The 18,575-nt window shown below is 48.3% G+C and overlaps 1 protein-coding gene across 2 annotated transcripts; it reads left to right on the top strand.

Moving 5' to 3' along the window:
- The first annotated feature begins 4,278 nt into the window (after positions 1-4,278).
- On the top strand, positions 4,279-15,297 carry LOC101340557 (SEC14-like protein 3). Of its 2 annotated transcripts, XM_004378941.1 has the most exons (12): positions 4,279-4,420; positions 5,426-5,501; positions 5,765-5,808; positions 5,942-6,001; positions 7,040-7,228; positions 8,094-8,189; positions 8,860-8,920; positions 10,047-10,130; positions 12,187-12,293; positions 13,140-13,279; positions 13,376-13,545; positions 14,781-15,297. In XM_004378941.1, exons 1-12 carry the CDS (start codon positions 4,367-4,369, stop codon positions 14,900-14,902), a joined length of 1,203 nt encoding a protein of 400 aa, XP_004378998.1. In that variant the 5' UTR covers positions 4,279-4,366; the 3' UTR covers positions 14,903-15,297. The 2 variants fall into 2 exon arrangements, with proteins under 2 accessions (XP_004378998.1, XP_023589405.1); XM_023733637.1 differs by lacking the exons at positions 4,279-4,420; positions 5,426-5,501; positions 5,942-6,001 and having other exon boundaries at positions 5,797-5,808; positions 14,781-14,902.
- The last annotated feature ends 3,278 nt before the right edge of the window (positions 15,298-18,575 follow it).

Raw genomic sequence — 18,575 nt, 5'->3', positions numbered from 1 at the left:
TACTCTTACAGCATCTTGAATGGTTGTGAATTTAATTAGCCCCATTTTACAGCTGGGGGAGACTGAGGCACGGAGGAGCTAAACTGTTACCTTGCACAAGGTTAGAGAATGAGTAGGTGTTATGGATTGAATTGTGTCCCCCAAAAATGTATGTCAACTTGACTAGGCCATGATTCCCAGTATTGTGTGATTGTCCACCATTTTGTCATCTGACATGATTTTCCTTTGTGTTGTAAATCCTACCTCTAAGATGTTAACGAGGCAGGATTAGAGGCAGTTATGTTAATGAGGACAGAACTCAATCTACAAGGTTAGGTCGTGTCTTAAATCAACATCTTTTGAGATATAAAAGAGAAGCAAGCAGAGAGACGGGGACATCATACCACCAAGAAAGCAGCACCAGGAGCAGAGTGCATCCTTTGGACCTGGGGCTCCTATGCTAAGAAGCTCCTAGATCAGAGGAAGATTGATGACAAGGACCTTCACCCAGAACCAACAGAGAGAGAAAAGCTTCCCCTATGGCTGGCACCCTGAATTTGGACTTCTAGCCTCCTAAACTGTTAGAGAATAAATTTCTCTTTGTTAAAGCCATCCATTTGTGGTATTTCTGTTACAGCAGCACTAGATAACTAAGACAGAATGGGACCTGAGACTTGCTCTCAGATCTGTGTGGCTCCACTGTCACAAATCCTTCATTGCTCCATTCCTCAGCCCTGCCCAGCCACACTCATCCCTACATTCTCCCCTCCACACCTTTGCCCATGCTATCCCCAACACTTGGGATGTCCTCCTCTCTACTTCCATTTCCACTAAGCAACATCCTCCCCTTCAATGTCTGGCTCAAATGCCACCTGCATCATACTGGGGTGACTTTTGTGTCCGGGTCCTCTCCCTGACTAGCTGGGAGTCTCCTGGAGCTGAGATTGTGTGCTAGCCTGACAGGACAACAGCAGAGTTATTATTCACATGGGCTTAACCTTGGCTGAATTACTTAACTTCTTGATACCTCAGTCTCCTCATCTGTAAAATGGGTTTAATCATGGTACCTACCCCACAGGGGTGTTCTGATGTTTCGATGCGATAATGCACTTAGGATAGGGCCTGGCACATAAAAAGCCCTCAGTAAATTGTAGTAGACACACATTATTTTATATAGTAGCCACAAGTCACATTTATTGGGTGCTGTTGAGTTAATTCCAACTCATAGTGACCCCATGTGACAGAGTAGAGCTGCCCCATAGGATTTTCTTGGCTGTAATCTTTACAGGAGCAGATCACCAGGTCTTTCTCCATGTAGCAGCTGGCTGGTTTTCAACCGCCTACATTTCAGTTAGCAGCCAAGCATTTAACTGTTGAGCCGCCAGCGCTCCTTACAAGTCATATGGAGCTATTTAAATTAAAATTAAATTAATATTTCAGTTCCTCAGTCACACTAACCACACTTCACACGTGGCTAGTGGCTACCACATACTGGACAGCCCAGAGACAGAAGAACATTTCCATCATCATAGAAAGTTCTACTGGATGGTGCTGTAGACAACAATGCACAAGGCAGATGGTCTTTGCATCTTCATGTTCTGGGTCAGGGAAAGAGCTGAGGGATGTCTCTGAAGGCCAGGCCAACAGCTCTGGTTCTCCCTGGCCAACTCTGCCTTCTCCAGCAGTAACTAGGGTACCTCGCATTAGAGGGACTAGGGTGAGAAAGGAGTCTGGTGGGAAATGGGCAGGATTAGGGCTAATGAGAGTATAGTGGAGGAACCCAGTCCCTGCCCGCAGAAGGCCTGGCAGGAAGTGTGCGTGGACAGAAGCCAGGGTCTGCAGAGATGGAGCTGGAATGTGAAGTGGGGCAGCACTGGGAGGGCAGTTACCTAACTCTCCTGAGGGCACGGGCATCACACCATACAGAGGGAAATGGCCGAAGACAGCCCCTGCCTCTCTTTCTGGCCCAACTCCATCCAGAATCCCAGAGCAAAGAAAGTGTTGGGTGCTGCCCCATAGTTAGTCCGAAAAGGCCCTGAGATAGCCTGGAATAGAGGCCCAGGATAGCCTAAAGGTGAGGATCCAGGATGGCCTAGGAGTAGGGGACCTGGAGAGCCCTGGCCAGAGTGGGTTAGGCTAACTCAGCTGTTGGGGCCTAGGCTAGCCCAGGAGTGGTTTCAGTCAATGCAGACCCCTGCAAGTTCAGGAAGATGTGGCCATGTGGCCATCACTATGGTCCCAAGCTGATGCACTCTCATTTTATTTTGCCAACACCCTTCAGAGGCCTCCTCCTCACTTGTTCATTTCACCATCAATTACTGGCACCAGTGTTCATGTGTCAGGCCCTGCACCCAGGCCGAGGCCACAGAGATGGTCATTGATGCCCCCTGGAGCTTCTGACAACTAGAGGATAATCCCTTAGATGTGCACAACTTCTGACATCTGTATGTGTTCATTAGCTCTTCTCACCAATCACAGGAAGTGGGCAGGGCAAGTGCTGATAGGTGCATTGAGTAAATGGGGTAATGATGCTCTGAGACTCCATCTTGAAGGGAGGCTTCAGGGAGGAGTGGAGAGCAGGGCACTTCTAATGGTAGGATGTCAGGCAGCATGACAGAAATCAAAGGACAGGTGGCATGAATTGAATTGTGTCCCCCAAAAATATCTGTCAACTTGGCTGGGTCATGATTCTCAGTATTGTATGATTGTCTACCATTTTATCAACTGATGTGATTTCCCCATGTGTTGTAAACTCTATCAATATGATGTAATAAGATGGATTAGCAGCAGTTATATTGATGAGGTCTACAAGATTAGGTAGTTTCTTAAACCAATCTCTTTTGAGATATAAAAGAGAGAAGCAAGCAGAGAGACATGGGAACCTCATACCACCAAGAAAGCAGTGCCAGGAGAAGAGCATGTCCTTTGGACCTGAGGTTCCTGAGATGAGATACTCCCAGACCAAGGGAAGACTGATGACACGGACTTTCCTCCAGAGCCGACAGAGAAGAGAAAGACTTCACCTGGAGCTGACACCCTGAATTTGGACTTATAGCCTACTGGACTGTGAGAGAATAAATTTCTCCTTGTTAAGGCCATCCACTTGTGGTATTTCTGTTATAGCAGCACTAGATGACTAAGACAACAGGGGAGCCCTTTGGGCTTCCCTTATCACCTGACATAGATGACCCCTTAACTCCTTCCCTTCCAAGTGAATCCCCCTCACCTGATCAACTGTTTGTTGTTGTTATTGTTAGCTGACATTGAGTCAATTCCAACTCCTGGGGACCCAGGTGTGAAGAGTAGAACTGCTCCATAGGGTTTTCAAGGCTATGACCTTTCAGAAGTAGATCACCAGGCCTGTCTTCCGAAGTGTCACTGGGTTGGTTTGAACTGCCAACCTTTCAGCTAGCAATTGAGTCTTTAACCGTTTGCACCAGCCAGAGACTCGTGATCAAATATTTGAAACCAAAAATAAACATCCTCACCTCCCAAGGCCCTCAACACTCCCCACCTTTCCCTTACTGCAATGATCCCTAACTGGTCAAGGACAAGGTGCCCTATATAAAGCCCCTCGCTGTCCTCATGACCTTAGCAAGGACCTCATGACCAAGAAAGGACAGTAGGGTCAGGGTGCTCAGCCTTTCCCATGTTGGGCTCCTCAGGGCCAGCTCTGCAGGATAGGATTTGAAAGACATCAGTAAAAGTAGTTTCTGCTCCATGGAAAACAAACTTTCACCAAGGATACCTTTTGAGCCCATTTTTCTGAAATTTTCTACCCCCACGCTGTCCTCTCTTTGAAGGTAGATGCTTGTTAAAGAAGAACAAGTTCCTCCTAACCTTCTGATAATATAAATTAAGTGTTCACCAGTAGACCCAAGCCCACAGACTTGTTTGTACACTGCTAGAGCTGGTTCAGGTGGGTGGTTTGGAGAACCTAGATGTGGGGTCTCTTCATTAGTAGTAAGATGGGGAAACTGAGGCCCAGAGAGAAAGGGTGCCAGTAGGGAGCCGGCATTTCTTCTTGAGATCCCCCTCTTCTCCAGGGCGGTGGCCTCCAGAGGCCTGGCAGTGCTGATGAGGGTTCTACAGGCACTCATCCTTGGTGCTCAGGCCACAGGAGGCCAGCCTCATTCCCTCCACCTGGCAGGGCTCCTCTGGCACTCCCTCCAGCAACCCGTGTCACCCAACCTGTCCCAGAGCCAAACACGGGACCTCACTTAATCCCAGTTATGTAATGTGCAATCTTAACAGTTGAGGCCAAGGAGGAGGTGCCTGGAGCCACACCCAGGAGTGGGGGCAAAAGGCCCCAACTGTATCAGCACTGAGAGACTAGACCTGGCCTCCTCCCCTTGTAGCCACCACTCCTTGAACCTCACCTGGCACCATGAGCGGCCACGTTGGAGACCTCAGCCCCCAGCAGGCAGAGATGCTAGCCAAGGTGAGAGTCCCTTCTTTGGAAGCCCTGGGGAAAGATGTTGAGGGGCAGGTGGGTGGCCAGAATCCTGCCCCACTCTGTTGGTTCAGCAGGTCCTACTCTAATGTGCCAACATCCCCTTGACAGTTTATCTCTTTGTTGTCACCTGCTCCAGCGTTAGATCCCGCAGTGCCTGGTAACATCAGCCCTGTCTCGGGCAGAGGTTGAGGGAGCAACTGAGAGAGCTTCCAGGCAATAGCGGGGGTGATGTCCACTCAGGATTCAGCCTGCCTTCTCCTTACCCAGAGGCTTCAGAGAGCTTTATCTGGCAGTTGGACCCCCTTCTCTCTTCCTCCCAGGCCTTGTAGGTGATGGCTGAAGGATGATCATAATCTGCCCTGTAATTCTGTTCTCCCTCCCTCCCTGGGGCACAAACTTGAAGGATGACAGATCTGTCTGTATGAGCCAGAGAGTCAGAGCAGGGTGCTTTGTCGTCCCCATGGTTAATGGGAAAAAGGCCACATAATCACTAACCATGTTTTTGCAGAAAATGGGATGAAAAAAGCAGAAGCCTTGGTGGGCTAACACATGGAGAGAACTAAGAATACATCCATACTCCAATCCATCTACCCAACTATTTATCCTTTCTTCCAACCATCCATCTATCTATCCATCCACCCATCCATCCTTCCACCCACCCATCCATCTATTCAGCTTTTCTTCTACCCATTCACCTGTTCATCCCTTCTTTCTTCCATTCACCCACCTATCCATCCACCCACTCATCCATCCATCCATTCATCTATCTTTCTTTTCTTAAAACCACCCATCAATCCATCCATCCAACTACTTATCCATCCAACCACTCATCCATCTTCCCACTCACCCACCCAATCATCCATCTCTCTTTCTATCCATTCATTCACTCACCCTTCCGTCAGTATAGGCCAGACCTATGTGGGAGGCGAGGAGGGATGATGAAAACAATCATTGAGACTGAAAGCCAAGGCTCAGCCTCTCTCTTCCCAGTTCCGAGAAAATGTCCAGGACATGCTACTTGCCCTTCCCAACCCTGATGACTACTTCCTTCTGCGCTGGCTCCGAGGTGAGGGCAGAGATGGAGGAAGTCAGGTGAGAGGGCAGCAAGAGGGACCTGGTCCCAATTGCTCCCAAATGACCCATGTTCCTTGGATCTGACCACATCACCTTGATTCATATGTCCAGGTCCGGGAGAAGGTAGACGGCAGGAAAGGGAGGTTCCCGCAGGGTACCCCAGAGCTCTCCATATCTCCCACTGCCCACGAGTAAAGTAAGTTAGCTACAGCACAGCCTCTTTCCTCTTCATGGCTTCCTTCCATCTTTCCGCAGCTCGGAACTTTGACCTGCAGAAATCAGGAGCCATGCTCCGCAAGGTGAGACTCACCCACCCTGGAGATTTGGGGAGAGGTTTCATGGGGGACAATCCACTCCTCAAGTCCCTACCTCCATCCCCTCCTTAGGGGTGCTGGGAGCCCAGAAGGGTCTTACCATACATTTCCCTTCCAGTACATGGAGTTTCGGAAGACCATGGACATTGACCACATCCTTGATTGGCAGCCTCCAGAGGTGAGGCCAACACCATACACACCCCAATCTTTCATGACATACCACCCAAGCAGCGTCTGGGTCACTGGGGGACGATGAGTGAAGGGCATGGAACCCCTGGGATGTAGGCATCTCTCCTATAATAATAATAATAATAATAATAATAATAATGAAAATTCCCTGGGGGCTTACAAGGTCTGTGTCTGGGTTAAGTCTCTACCTGCATGAGCTCATTTAATCATTGCGACTCTATGAGGTGGATACTATCGTCCCCATCTTACAGATTAGAAAACTGATGCCCAGCAAAGTTTAAGCAGCTGGCCCAAAGTCTCACAGCCCCAAGGTGAGGCTGGGATTTCAGCTGAGGCCTGTCTGATTCCCATACTCAGGCTCTTAACTACTACAGTTAGGCTGCACCTCTGTACCTCTCTCCCATAGAACCTTGCCCGAAGCATCCTGTCTGGCTGGGAAAGAAATTCATTTCACCAGGGCATTGGTAATGACAGTCCCACTACTGGCATCTTAGTAATGATGACAGTTTCATCTGTGGGGCATGTGCTCCGGGCTGGGCGCTATGCTGTGCCAACATTATCTCAGGGAGTTTCCCCAATAGTCCTATGAAGGAGGGACTATCCAAACTATTTTATAAAAGAGGAGAGGCAATGAGGCTCAGAGAGGTGACATCACTTGCCCAAGGACACACAGCTGCAGAATCTTTATTTGAACCAGGTCTATTGACCTTCAGAATTCAAGTTCTTCATCATTAAGCCCAACCCCCCTCAGTTGAAAAGGACATGGGAAACGTTGGAGGCTGAACTAAGGAGCCCAGAGGCTGAGATCCTGGTCTGACCTGAGCCTTGGCCTTGGCATTTGCCCACTGTGAGCAAGGCTCTCCCCCATGGGACCCTTGGGTGTGTCACCTGGGACAACAGCACAATCCTCCAGGGGAGGACAGTGCTTTGTACATGGTGCATAGGCTCACCCTCCCCAAGACAGCCTGGTTTGAGGGTCTCCAGGGAGGTGCATCATGCCGAGTTCTATGCGTCTTTCCAAGCCCAGGTGATCCAGAAGTACATGCCTGGGGGCCTATGCGGCTACGACCGCGATGGCTGTCCTGTGTGGTACGACATCATCGGGCCGCTCGACCCCAAGGGGCTGCTCTTCTCTGTCACCAAGCAGGACCTGCTCAAGACCAGGATGAGGGACTGTGAGCGTATCCTGCACGAGTGTGACCTGCAGACCGAGCGGGTAAGGCCCAGGCAAAGCAGAAGGTGGGAGGAGGGTGGGATCTGCCTGGGGTGTGTTTGTTGGGTCAAATCCCAGCTCTGCCAATTAATGTGTGGTCTTGGAAAGTCACTTCACCTCTCTGAGCCTCAGTTTCCTCACCTACAATCAGAGATAATAGTAAATAATTATTGCGAAGATTAAATAAGTTAATGCAAGTAAATGGCTTAACACACAAGACCTAATGTGTGTTTCTTGTTATTTCCTCTGAGTTTTTGTACTTGCTCTTCCTTCTACCTGGATCACCCTACCCCCACCATCCACACTGGCCTCGCATAACTTCACTTGGCTCTCTCCTATTTACCGGTTAGGTCTCAAGCTTAGATGTCACCTTCTCTAACTCTCCTGTCTGGGTTAAGCACCCCTCTTCTCTGTTCCCACAGCCCTTGTGCTGTCCTACCTCAGCAGTTATCACAGACTGTGATGACCTGTTGCTTTCTAATCTCTCCAACCAGGCTGTAAACTCTTTAAGGACAAGAACTATGGATTTTTGAGGATTACACATTATACTCCCTGTTTTGGGCACAAAATAAGTACTTAATAAATATTGGTTGGACAAATGGGGGGATAAATGGATAGTTGGCCATATAAATGGATGGATGGGTAAATGGATTGATGGTGAATTGATGGATAAATGCATGAGTGGATGGATGGATGGATGGATGGATGAGGAAATGCATTCTCTGTTTTGTCCACTCCCTCCTATAAGGACAGAGTTGGGGGTGGGGGCTAGAAGAATCCCTGAGAGGTGATGTGCTTGGGTCACCATCTGTCAAGTTCTGAGCCTGATCCTAAACCCAAGAACCATGACTTGTTCTCATCCTCACAGCTCGGGAGGAAGATTGAGACCATCGTAATGATATTTGACTGTGAGGGCCTGGGCTTGAAGCACTTCTGGAAACCTCTGGTGGAAGTGTACCAGCAGGTGAGGAAAAGGCCCGTGGGTGTTCTCCCACTTATTTTGATGACCAGCTTAGTCTTCTGTGTCTTTACTGCCTACTCAGAGCCAGGATTTAGTAAAAGGTGGGCCCTGTCTAAGCCCCATCACAGCTGCTCAGGACCAAAAGGGCCTTAGAGTGTTTCCTATAAGATCCCACAGAACAGGCTTCACAACAACACTACTGAGTCCTCTTTGGCCAGCCTCTGCCAAACCCTTCCCAGCCCTGTCATCCCCAACTCTGTGACTCAAGCAAGTCACTTCGCCCTTCAATGCTTCCTTTTCCTCATCTACAAAATGGGGATAACATTAGTCTGCATCTCAGAGGGATATAGGGATACTTCAGTGAGTTGATATGTAAAGTATATACACAATGATTGGCAAATAGTGAGCATTTAATAAACAGTAGTCATTATTATTACTATTACTATACTATCATAACTACAACATTTACTCTAACAATGGAGATTATTATGTGATTATTATTAGGTTGTGATCGTAATGGTCTGAGGGGAGATGGTGCTCTCCAGTGGCCAGCAGGGGTGATGGCAAGAAGGGAAACCTTCCACAGCCCTCCTCTCCAGAGAGGAAGTTGCAGAGGAAATGGAGGATAGCAAATGAGGTGTGGGCTCTGATGGGGTCTCTCTTGGTTCCCTAGTTCTTTGGTCTCCTTGAAGAGAATTACCCAGAGATCCTGAAGTTCATGCTCATCGTGAAAGGTGTGTGGCAAGTGACTTTGCTCTCCTTTGCCCTTGTTTTCTCGTCTGTACAATGGGGATGAAAATTGTGCCTTTTTCCCAAGGTTGCTGTGAGGCAAGTTGGTGCTTGGGTGCATGCAACTCACTTAGAGCACATGCATAGAGTAAGCTCTTGATAAGTGTTAACTGCTATAGTTGACCTTACTGCAAGAGGAGCCAACTCTGACCCCAGCTCTTCCAGGAATCCCTCCTCACTTCTGCTGCCTATGCTGATCTCTTTCTCCCCAGACTTCCTCCAGCACTGGCAGATATGCAGTCCAATGTTGCCTTTCCTGTTTTCTGCTTTGTGGGGACCTCCAGTTGTCTTATGTGTGTTCATAGTGTTTCCTAGCTGGATTGTCTGCTTCTTGAAGACCAGGGCTCTAATTCTCCACTTCTGTTGTATCCTCCATGGGTCTGGGGCCATGGTGGATGCTTAATATATATTTAAGTATTTGGGTGGTTGTTGTTTGGGTGGGTGGGTAGATGGATGGATGTTTGTTGGTTGGCTGGTTGGTTGGTCCATTGGGTGACTGGTTGCCAAATTAGTTGAGCTGCTGGCTTGTTTTTTGGCTGGATCTTGGATGGTTGGCTCTCTGGCTGTTTGGATAATTGACTGGCTAGAGAAGGAAGTTAATTGGCTGGTTAGCTGATTCTTCAGTTGACTAGTTTTCTAGTTGGCTGATTTTTGGGTAATTGTTTAGCTATTTAGTGGGTTAGATGATTGGTTGGTTAGATGATTGGTTGGCTAGTTAGAAGGTGAATTGGCTGGCTGGTTGTCTGGTATGTTGGGTAGCTAGTTGATTGACTGGTAGATTAGCTGATTTTCTAGCTGGCTGATTAGGTGGCTGATCAGCAGTTTGATTGATTGGATTATTTGTTGGTAAGTTGACAGGTTGGATGATTTGTTGGATGGTTGGTTGGTTGGTTGGTTGGCTGATTGTTGGCTGATTTGGCAAATTGGTTGGTTAGTTGTTTGGTTGGGTGGGTGCAGGGCATTGGAACTGGCCAGCATTGCTCATGACTATGCCATATCTCTGGTTACAACTTATGGGAGTGGCCCAATGGAATTATTTTCTCCCCATTATCCTTGTTTGTGTCTCTCCAGCCACCAAACTGTTCCCTGTGGGCTACAATCTCATGAAGCCCTTCTTGAGTGAAGACACCCGCAGGAAAATCATAGTGCTTGGTAGTAAGTAGTTCCAGCACCATCCTCTGAGTTCCATGCATGAGCTTTGGAGTGAGGTTTGTCCATCACCCCATCCAGAACTCTACCCATCACTTAGAGTCAGAGCCTCCTCCTACCCAAAAGTGAGGTTGGTCTTACACTATAGAGTTTATCCAGCTACCCATGCTTTATTCCCTGCCATAACCCTTTGGTGACTAAAGTCTCCACACTTGCCTCATTATCAGTTTCTGTTTGGTTGCTAGGCAACCTCTGGTCTATGGACCTCAGTTTCCTTTCAATACTCATTACCTCAGTAATGGAAACCTGGGCTGAAGAGGATGGGGAAGAAGAGTAGAAAGAGGAGCTATGAAGAGGAGGGAGGCCCAATAAGAAGGGACTGGATAAGGAAATCACATTGTATCCATTTGATGAATTTGGGGACAGCCATGAAAAATTGTGTTGTGGGTGAATATTTAATGTGATGAAAAATGTCATTAAGTAAAAATAATAGATTATAAAGTGATGTGGACAGCATAATTTTATTTTTGTAAAAACAAATATATATTTCTAGAAGGAAATACAACAAAATGATTTGTAAATGAAGAGAAATCAGGTGGTTTTAATACTTATTATTAGTATTTTTCTGTATGTTCTAAATTTTATACAATAAGTATGTGTTAATTTTACAAGTAGGAAAAATTGTGTTAAAAGTGACAGAGAAGGAAAAAGAACAAAAGAAAGAGAAGAGAAATAGTTCTTAAACCCAAACCAATGATCCTATGCTTGTAGGGTAAATTCTCCCAAAAAGAATGGTCAGACCATAGAATCAGAGTATCTGAGGAATGAGGGGGAGAATCTTAAAAATCTCTAATTTCTCTCTTTTCCTGGTACCTGAGCCTCTGCCACTGTCCAGCTCCACTGGGATGGGGAGCTTGATGGATCACAAGGTAGCCTGGTTTGAGAGGCCTAGGTCCCTGCCTTCTAAGCTCCCCAAATCTGGGAGCAGTGTGGGTTACTGCCACACTCCAGGACCCAAGTGCAAAGCCTACGACCCACATGGTGTCCCACGGGGCCCTGTACATTTGGCCCTGGTATGCCAGGCATTGTGGTCTTCACCCGTATCCCACTGGAGGCGAGGAATCTCCCATGGCCACGGGGTAGGGTAGGTAGCCTGGACTGGCCACGGGCTTGGGGACATGGTAAACATTCCAGTATCCAGAACTCTTAGAGCTTTGCGTAGGGTATAAAGAACAGTACTATAATGGGCATTATGGTCGTGGTGATTACATGAGCGGAGTATCCAGCCAAAGGCCCAGGGTTATCCATCCCCCACCAAGAGGTCTGACTTGGGTATGCCACTTACTCACTCTGTGACATCAGCAAGACCCTTGACCTCACTGGGTCTTCAATCTCCTTGAGTCAATTAGACAAACTCTTATCTTTACAACTGATGACTGGGAGACCCTCAAGAATATGCAAATCCTCAGGGAGCACTGAGTTTCTGAAGGAAAAATTTAGACGAAGATATTGGTGATGGTTGCAGAGCATGATGAATGTAATTAATGTCACTGAATTGAACATGCAAAAATGTTGAAAAGACAAATGTTTTATTATATATGTGTATGTGTATAATTACATATATGTATATATAATTTACTACAATTAAAAAAAAAGAATGTGAAAACCTTCAGTTAGGGAGAAATACGTTTCTATAGCAAGATGAGGCTGGACCAGGGGCAAGGACTAGAAGGCAGGATGGGACAGGAAGTCTAGTAATAGGCAACCAGAGGTTGGGAAGGGAGAGTACGAACATGTCATGGGGCTGTTAACCAATGTCATAAAACAATATATGTACTAACTGTTTAATGAGAAGCTAGTTTGTTCTGTAAACCTTCATCTAAAGTTCAATTGAAAAAAAAAAGATGAGTCTGGGAAAGACAGTTCCTGTAGCTTGAGGCCGAGGATGCTGATAAATTGGCCCTGGTAGTCCCGCCTCTGTGGGGCTTTTCCTGGTAGGGTGTGGGGAACTGATGGGTCCCCTCCATGTCTGATGATCTCTGTTCATTCTCCTTGCCCGCAGACAACTGGAAGGAAGGTTTGCTGAAACTCATCAGTCCCGAGGAACTGCCTGCCCAGTTTGGGGGAACCCTGACTGACCCAGATGGAAACCCCAAATGTTTAACCAAGGTACAAAGAACCCCAGGACAGGGGAGTGGAGCTGGATTCCTTCCCACCCATGAATTCATTGCATTCATTCCACAAACATCTGTGGAGGGACCCCTGTGAGCCAGATACTGAGCAAGACAATCCCGGCTCTGCCCTCCTGTAGCTCTCAGCAGCTGTGCAGGCAAACAAGGAATGATGGAATGTTTGTTTTGTTTTGTTTTGTTTTTTTTTCCCATACAAAAATTTATACATACATTGTTATAGGACTGTAATTTGCTCTCCCCATACTGTGACAGCACACTCCTCCTTTCCACCCCTGATTCCCCATTCAGCCAGCTCCTAACCCTCTGCCTTCCCATCTCACCTCCGGACAGAAGCTGCCCGTTTAGTCTCTTGTATCTACTTGAGCTAAGAGGCACACTCCTCACGAGTATCACTTTATGTCCCATAGTCCAGTCCAATCCCTGTCTGAAGAGTTGGCCTCGGAAATTGTTTTAGTTCTGGGCTGATAGAGAATCTGGGGGCCATGATTTCCGGGCTTCCTCCAGTCTCAGTCAGACCATTAAGTCTGGTCTTCTTACTAGAATTTGAGTTCTGCACCCCACCTTTCTCTTGCTCCATCTGGGACTCTCTGAGGAATGAGAGAATGTTGACCCAGAGGGATGAACTGAAAGAGGACGCTGGGGACCTGTGAGGGCCCAGAGGAGGCCTCAGCCCAGCCTAGAGGGTAGGGCTGGCTTCCCAGAAGAGGTAAGGGGAACAGGATGAGCAGGATATTTCTTGGAGAGGATGAAAGTGTCTCAGACAGGAGAAAGAGCATGAATGATGGCCATGGAGGGGCAAGTCCATCCCTCCTTATATTTGCAGATCAACTATGGCGGGGAGATCCCCAAGTCCATGTACGTGAGGGATCAGGTGAAGACTCAGTATGAGCACTCAGTGCAGATCAGCCGTGGCTCCTCGCACCAGGTGGAATACGAGATACTGTTCCCAGGATGTGTCCTCAGGTAGGGACAGGCCACCATCCCTGCCCTGCCTGGGCCCCAGCCCCTGGAGGACCTGTTGGGCTGAGCAGAAACTGTACCCTGCACCAAACCCCACAGGTGGCAGTTCTCATCAGATGGTGCAGACATTGGCTTTGGGATTTTCCTGAAGGCTAAGATGGGGGAGCAGCAGCGAGCAGGCGAGATGACGGAGGTGCTGCCCAGCCAGCGCTACAATGCCCACATGGTGCCCGAGGATGGGAGCCTTACCTGCTCGGAAGCTGGCATCTGTAAGTCTGTCCTGCTGGGCCCTGGCATCAGAAGGCTGGAGATAACTGTCCCACAGTTTAGAGGAGGAACAGACAGACAGTGACTCTCCCAGGGACACACAGCCTAGATTAATGTCACTCATTCACATGGACACTCATTCAGTTCACACCTGTGAGTGCTTCCTGTATGCCAAGAGTCAGAGACAACGCAGACACACAGGCCCCAAAGGGTTTGAGAGCACTCAGGTCACAGGACACAGATAAAGGACAATGGGGCAAGTGTAATTTTCTCCATAGAGCCCCGGGGTGGCACAAACAGTTACGCACTCAACTACTAGCCAAAAGGCTGGCAGTTCAAAGCCACCCAGAGGCACCTCAGAAGAAAGGACTGGTGATCTGCTTGACAACCCTATGGAGCAGTTCTACTCTGCACACATGGGTCACCATGAGTCAGAGCAACTAACAACAATTGTCCCCCATGAGGAAACTGGGGCTCTGAGAAGTAAAGCAACGTGTCCAGAGCTACACAGTTAGCAGCTTGGTATTGTGTTAGGGCCCCACCTCAGCTTCCGGTAGCTGCAATAAAACCCAGTTGTTGTCAAGTTGACTCTAGTTTGACAATCCCATGTGTATCAGAGCTGTGCCCCACAGGGTTTTTGATGTCTGATTTTTGGACATAGAGCACCAGGTTTTTCTTCCTAGGTACCTCTGGGTTGACTCAAACCTCCATCCTTTTCGTTAGCAGCCTAGCTTGTTAGCCATTTGCACCACCAATGTCTTACCAGTCTGGAGCCTTGGGTTGCTTACCTGTGAATGTGGGTTATAACCTCTGCCTCTTAGGGTGGGTTGTGAGGAGGCAGAGGGTGTGCAGTAGGCCTGACCCAGCACCCCACTTTGTCCAAGGGGGCCAAGAGGCCTCTGATAGTTCCAGTTCCCTCCCTCCCCCACATCCCCATTATGTGAGCTTCCAGGTATGTAGACAATGAGATTCAATCGCCATTGTCCTATTGCCAGTTGGTGCAAATAAAGCCAACCTGGGCATGGTGCCAGGAGGAGGTCAGTGTCTGTTTACAGGCCCTGCTTGGGGTGTGTGTGGGGGAATGGTCAGTTTCCATGGGAGGGAGCAGGACTGGTGAAAACTTGGCAAACAAAGCCGGTGGGAACACAAGCCTGTCCTCCCTCCCCTGTGGCTGGGGTGGAGATGCAGGGAGTGTGAAGCCAGGTTCAACTACTCATCTGTCCATCTGTTCCCCCAGATGTCCTGTGCTTTGACAACACCTATAGCTTTGTTCACACCAAGAAGGTCAGCTTCACAGTGGAAGTGCTGCTCCCAGACGAGGGCATGCAGAAATACGACAAGGAGCTCACCCCCGTCTAGACGGCTCCTTCAGTTATCAGAGATTCCACCCCTCTGCTTTCTCTCTCTATATCCCCCCTCCCCAGTAACTGATTATTAGTCTTCCCAGACCTGGTGACATTAGAGAAGGGGCTGCCTTGTGGAAGATCCGTATGCTGTGGTCAGATCAGAAAAGGTATGAGAGGCACAGTCTGGGAGGGTGCCAAAGTTGCAGAAGAGAAAGAAGGCAGGGGTGAAGGTGGGAAGTGGGATGTCACTGAGCCCCCAAGAAATAGGAAAATGAACCCCCTACCCTTTGTCCTCAGCTCTCTTAAGGCATTTGTGTGTGCTTGAATAATCTTCCCTATAAGCTCTGAGCTCCCTGGGTTGGAGATCTATTTAAATTCTTTTTTATTTCCCCTCCCTGTATGTTGTTGTTGGGTGCCACTGAATGGATTTCAACTCACAGGGACTCCATGTGACACAGTAGTACTGCCCCATAGGGTTTTCTAGGCTGTAATCTTTACAGGAGCAGATCACCATGAGTAGATCTCCAGGTCTTTCTCCTGTAGAGTGGCTGGGTGGGTTCAAACCGCTAACCTTTCAGGTAGCAGCTGAGCTCTTAACCATTGCCCCATCATGCTCAGTATATACTTGTGAAGTTGAAAGGAGGAGGTAGGAAGCAGGTGGTTCATGGGTATGCATGACAAGGAAGAGGCTGGGCCTGAGGCAGATTTCAGCACCTTGGACAGGGGAGCAGCGTGGCAGGAACGAGGCAACCCCAGGTGACCCAGCTCCCCTACTCCCACCTTGATTTCTGGCAGTGGCTGCCTCTTGGGGGGGTCCCAGCCACAAAAGCCATGTCCCTCTGATGGATCCTGCATCAGGCTTGATCTGACTCAGGACACACAGCTTTCCCCACCCATCATTCTCACCCTCACTCCTTTCCTTTGAAGCTCACAGCTTGTTTTAAGCAAATTCAAGAAACTCCTTGAAGCAAAGGAAGTCACATCTGGCTCTAGTGGCCACTTGGCAATAATAATAAAAATCACAGCTATCATTTCGTGAGTGATCTCTGTATGCTAGACACTTGGCCCAAGTGCTTGATGAGTTTACCTCATTCCACTCTCACACTAACCTCTGAGACCACTTGTTTGGTTTTTTTTTTTGTTTGTTTGTTTGTTTGTTTTGTTTTTCAATTATTTTTGTTATTGTTGTTGTTGTTAAGAATATACACAGCAAAAACATACACCAATTGAAGTTTCTACACGTACATTTAAGTGACATTGACTACATTCCTCGAGTTATGCAACCATTCTCACCCTCCTTTTCTGAGTTATTCCTCCTCCATTAGCATAAACTCACTGACCCCTAAGTCTCCTATCTAATCTTTTGAGTTGCTGTTGTCAATTTGATCCCATAGAGATAGATTTTAAAAGAGCACAATGCTCAAGGCAGACATTCTTTACTAGTTAAGCTAAACTATTGTTTGGTTTTAAGAAGATGTCGGGGGATATTTTTTGGTTTAAGGTTTAAAGATTATTTCAGGACAATAGTTTTGGGGGTTAATCCAGCCTCTATGGCTCCAAAAAATCCGGGTTCCATGAAAATTTGTAATTCTGTTCTGAATTTTTTCCCCTTTTGATCAAGATTCTTCTATAATATCTGTCAAAATGCTCAGTAATGGTAGCCTGGCACCATCCAGTTCTTCTGGCCCTGAGACCATTTTTAAGAAAATTGAGGCTCAGAGAGGTGAAATCACTCACCCAACATCACACAGCTCTTAGATGGCCTATCTAGGGTCTGAGTTTTTATTGTCTTTTCTTATATGGTCGCTATGAGTTGGAATCGACTCAACAGCAATGGGTTTGTTTTTGTTTGTTTACTCCAAAAACACTGCTCTTAATTGCCTACAATACCACCTTCTAAGATCCAACTTTTACAAAGAAGGAGAGAAGAAGTGACTTATTTGTCCTAGATCTTCCAGGATAAGTGTTCTGGGTATCACTCTCCAGTCCTTGTTTGTGGGCTGAGGCAATGGAGACCCACAATACTTCAGCAGATTGTCGAAGGATGCTGACAGCAAAGCTGGACAGGCGACCCAGTCCAGCTGGGACCCCATATGGGATCAAATTGGGTTAGAAAAGCCCAGAACCCTGTCCACAGATTACATAGTCTCTGTGAAGCACAACCCACTGATACCCATCACAACCCTGGGTAGACGAGGGACAGAGGCCAGGACTCCAGAGCTCCCGTCCCAACTTCCCACTCTGAGATGGGGACACAGAAATCCTGGCTTGAGTCCCAGGTCCTGACACAACTCTTGCCAGAGAAGAGCCAAATTACATCAGAGAATGTGGGTGGGTGGGAACCAAAGGCCATAGCTGGTGCCACGAGAGGCTCTGTGCGACAAGCAGCAGGCTGGGCCCACTGGGTGTGAGCGGTGGGCAGAGTATGAGGCCTGACACTAAGCAAATCACTTAAACATGCAGTACTGTGAGAATTTCCCATCTACACTGGCCTTGTTTTCTTCAGCCCATGAGTAGCAGAAACAGGACCGGAGCTAAGGCCACCCCGCCCCCCATCACCTCTACCACTAATTCCCATTCCTGTAGGAACATGACTGCCTCCCGGGCTAGGGGGAGGGGGAGCGAAGGGAAAAGGGGAAGAGGAGGGAGGAGGAAGAGGGTTGTCAGGACACTTATGCAATATCTGGGACAACTGGTACTAAAAAATTATTTATTATGAGAAATCCAAATTTAACTGGGCGTCCTGTATTTCCTCTGGCAACCCTATAAGAGGGGGGTGAGGGAGTGAGAGGGGACAAGGAGGACTCTCTTGGAGGATGGTGACAGCACCCACAATTTGAGACAGGCATGTTTTGGGAGCCTTGGGAGAAGACAACTGGCCGTCAGTGGTGCAGCGTGGAGGGACAGGGCGGCTCATCCTGGCCCACTGAGGAAAAGGCTGCCATGTGGCGGCAGGCTGAAGGATAAGGTGGAGGGTCCTTTGGGCCAAGGATGCCACGAGCGGTGCTGTTGGATGCCCTATCTGTGAGAGCTCCTGTTGCAGCTAACAGAACCCTGCTGTGAGCAGGGGAGAACTTGGTACCAGGAGGCAGAGGCCATGCAGGGAGCCCAAAGCCAGGGCTGGAGCTGAGAACTAGAAAGTGCCCCTCAGCATCTGCTGACTCCTATCCATGGTGGGGTGGGGGACCAGCCCCTACTCCATAACCAGAGTTGGTGGAAAGCGACCCTCCCCAGCACCAAGGCTCCAAGTCCAATTCTGAATGTCTGGGAGGAGGCATGTGGGAAGGGAAGAGACCCACTTTGTGGCCCTGGCTGATGGGCTCCCCACTCCAGCAGTGGTCAGCAGCAGTATAGGGGTGAGGAGACCAAGGCTGTAGATCCCTACAGGCTGTGAAGGGAAGTAAGGACTCAGCCTAGAAATGCAAAGAGTGTTGAGGAGGGGGGGGGCCTCAGCTACCCTTGGGAGGTAAAAGATGGTGGGTGGCCTCAGATTGTTTCCATATGAGATATCAAATGCAACAGCTAAGGTGCTAGGTGGCCACAGGCCCTACCTGCACCTCACCTACCAAAAGGCTGCCTCCCTCTCCCCTCCACCGTGCAGACACCAGGGAAGGGCAACTGATGGGAATGAGTCAACTCCTGACAGGTGAATTAAGCCCCAGACCTGCATTTTGCCTTTCCCAGAA

The sequence above is a fragment of the Trichechus manatus genome, unplaced genomic scaffold (assembly GCF_000243295.1).
Source record: "Trichechus manatus latirostris isolate Lorelei unplaced genomic scaffold, TriManLat1.0 scaffold00061, whole genome shotgun sequence".
NCBI lineage: Eukaryota > Metazoa > Chordata > Mammalia > Sirenia > Trichechidae > Trichechus > Trichechus manatus.
Note: the sequence above shows the minus strand (reverse complement) of the source record. Positions and strands in the feature narration are given on the sequence as shown.

Bases quoted from the DNA above. Each gene is read 5' to 3' on its own strand.
- LOC101340557 (XM_004378941.1), top strand. From the start codon at position 4,367: ATGAGCGGCCACGTTGGAGACCTCAGCCCCCAGCAGGCAGAGATGCTA. The intron at 8,190-8,859 runs GTGAGGAAAAGG...TTGGTTCCCTAG, and splicing joins TGGTGGAAGTGTACCAGCAG to TTCTTTGGTCTCCTTGAAGA. The intron at 13,546-14,780 runs GTAAGTCTGTCC...CTGTTCCCCCAG, and splicing joins CTGCTCGGAAGCTGGCATCT to ATGTCCTGTGCTTTGACAAC.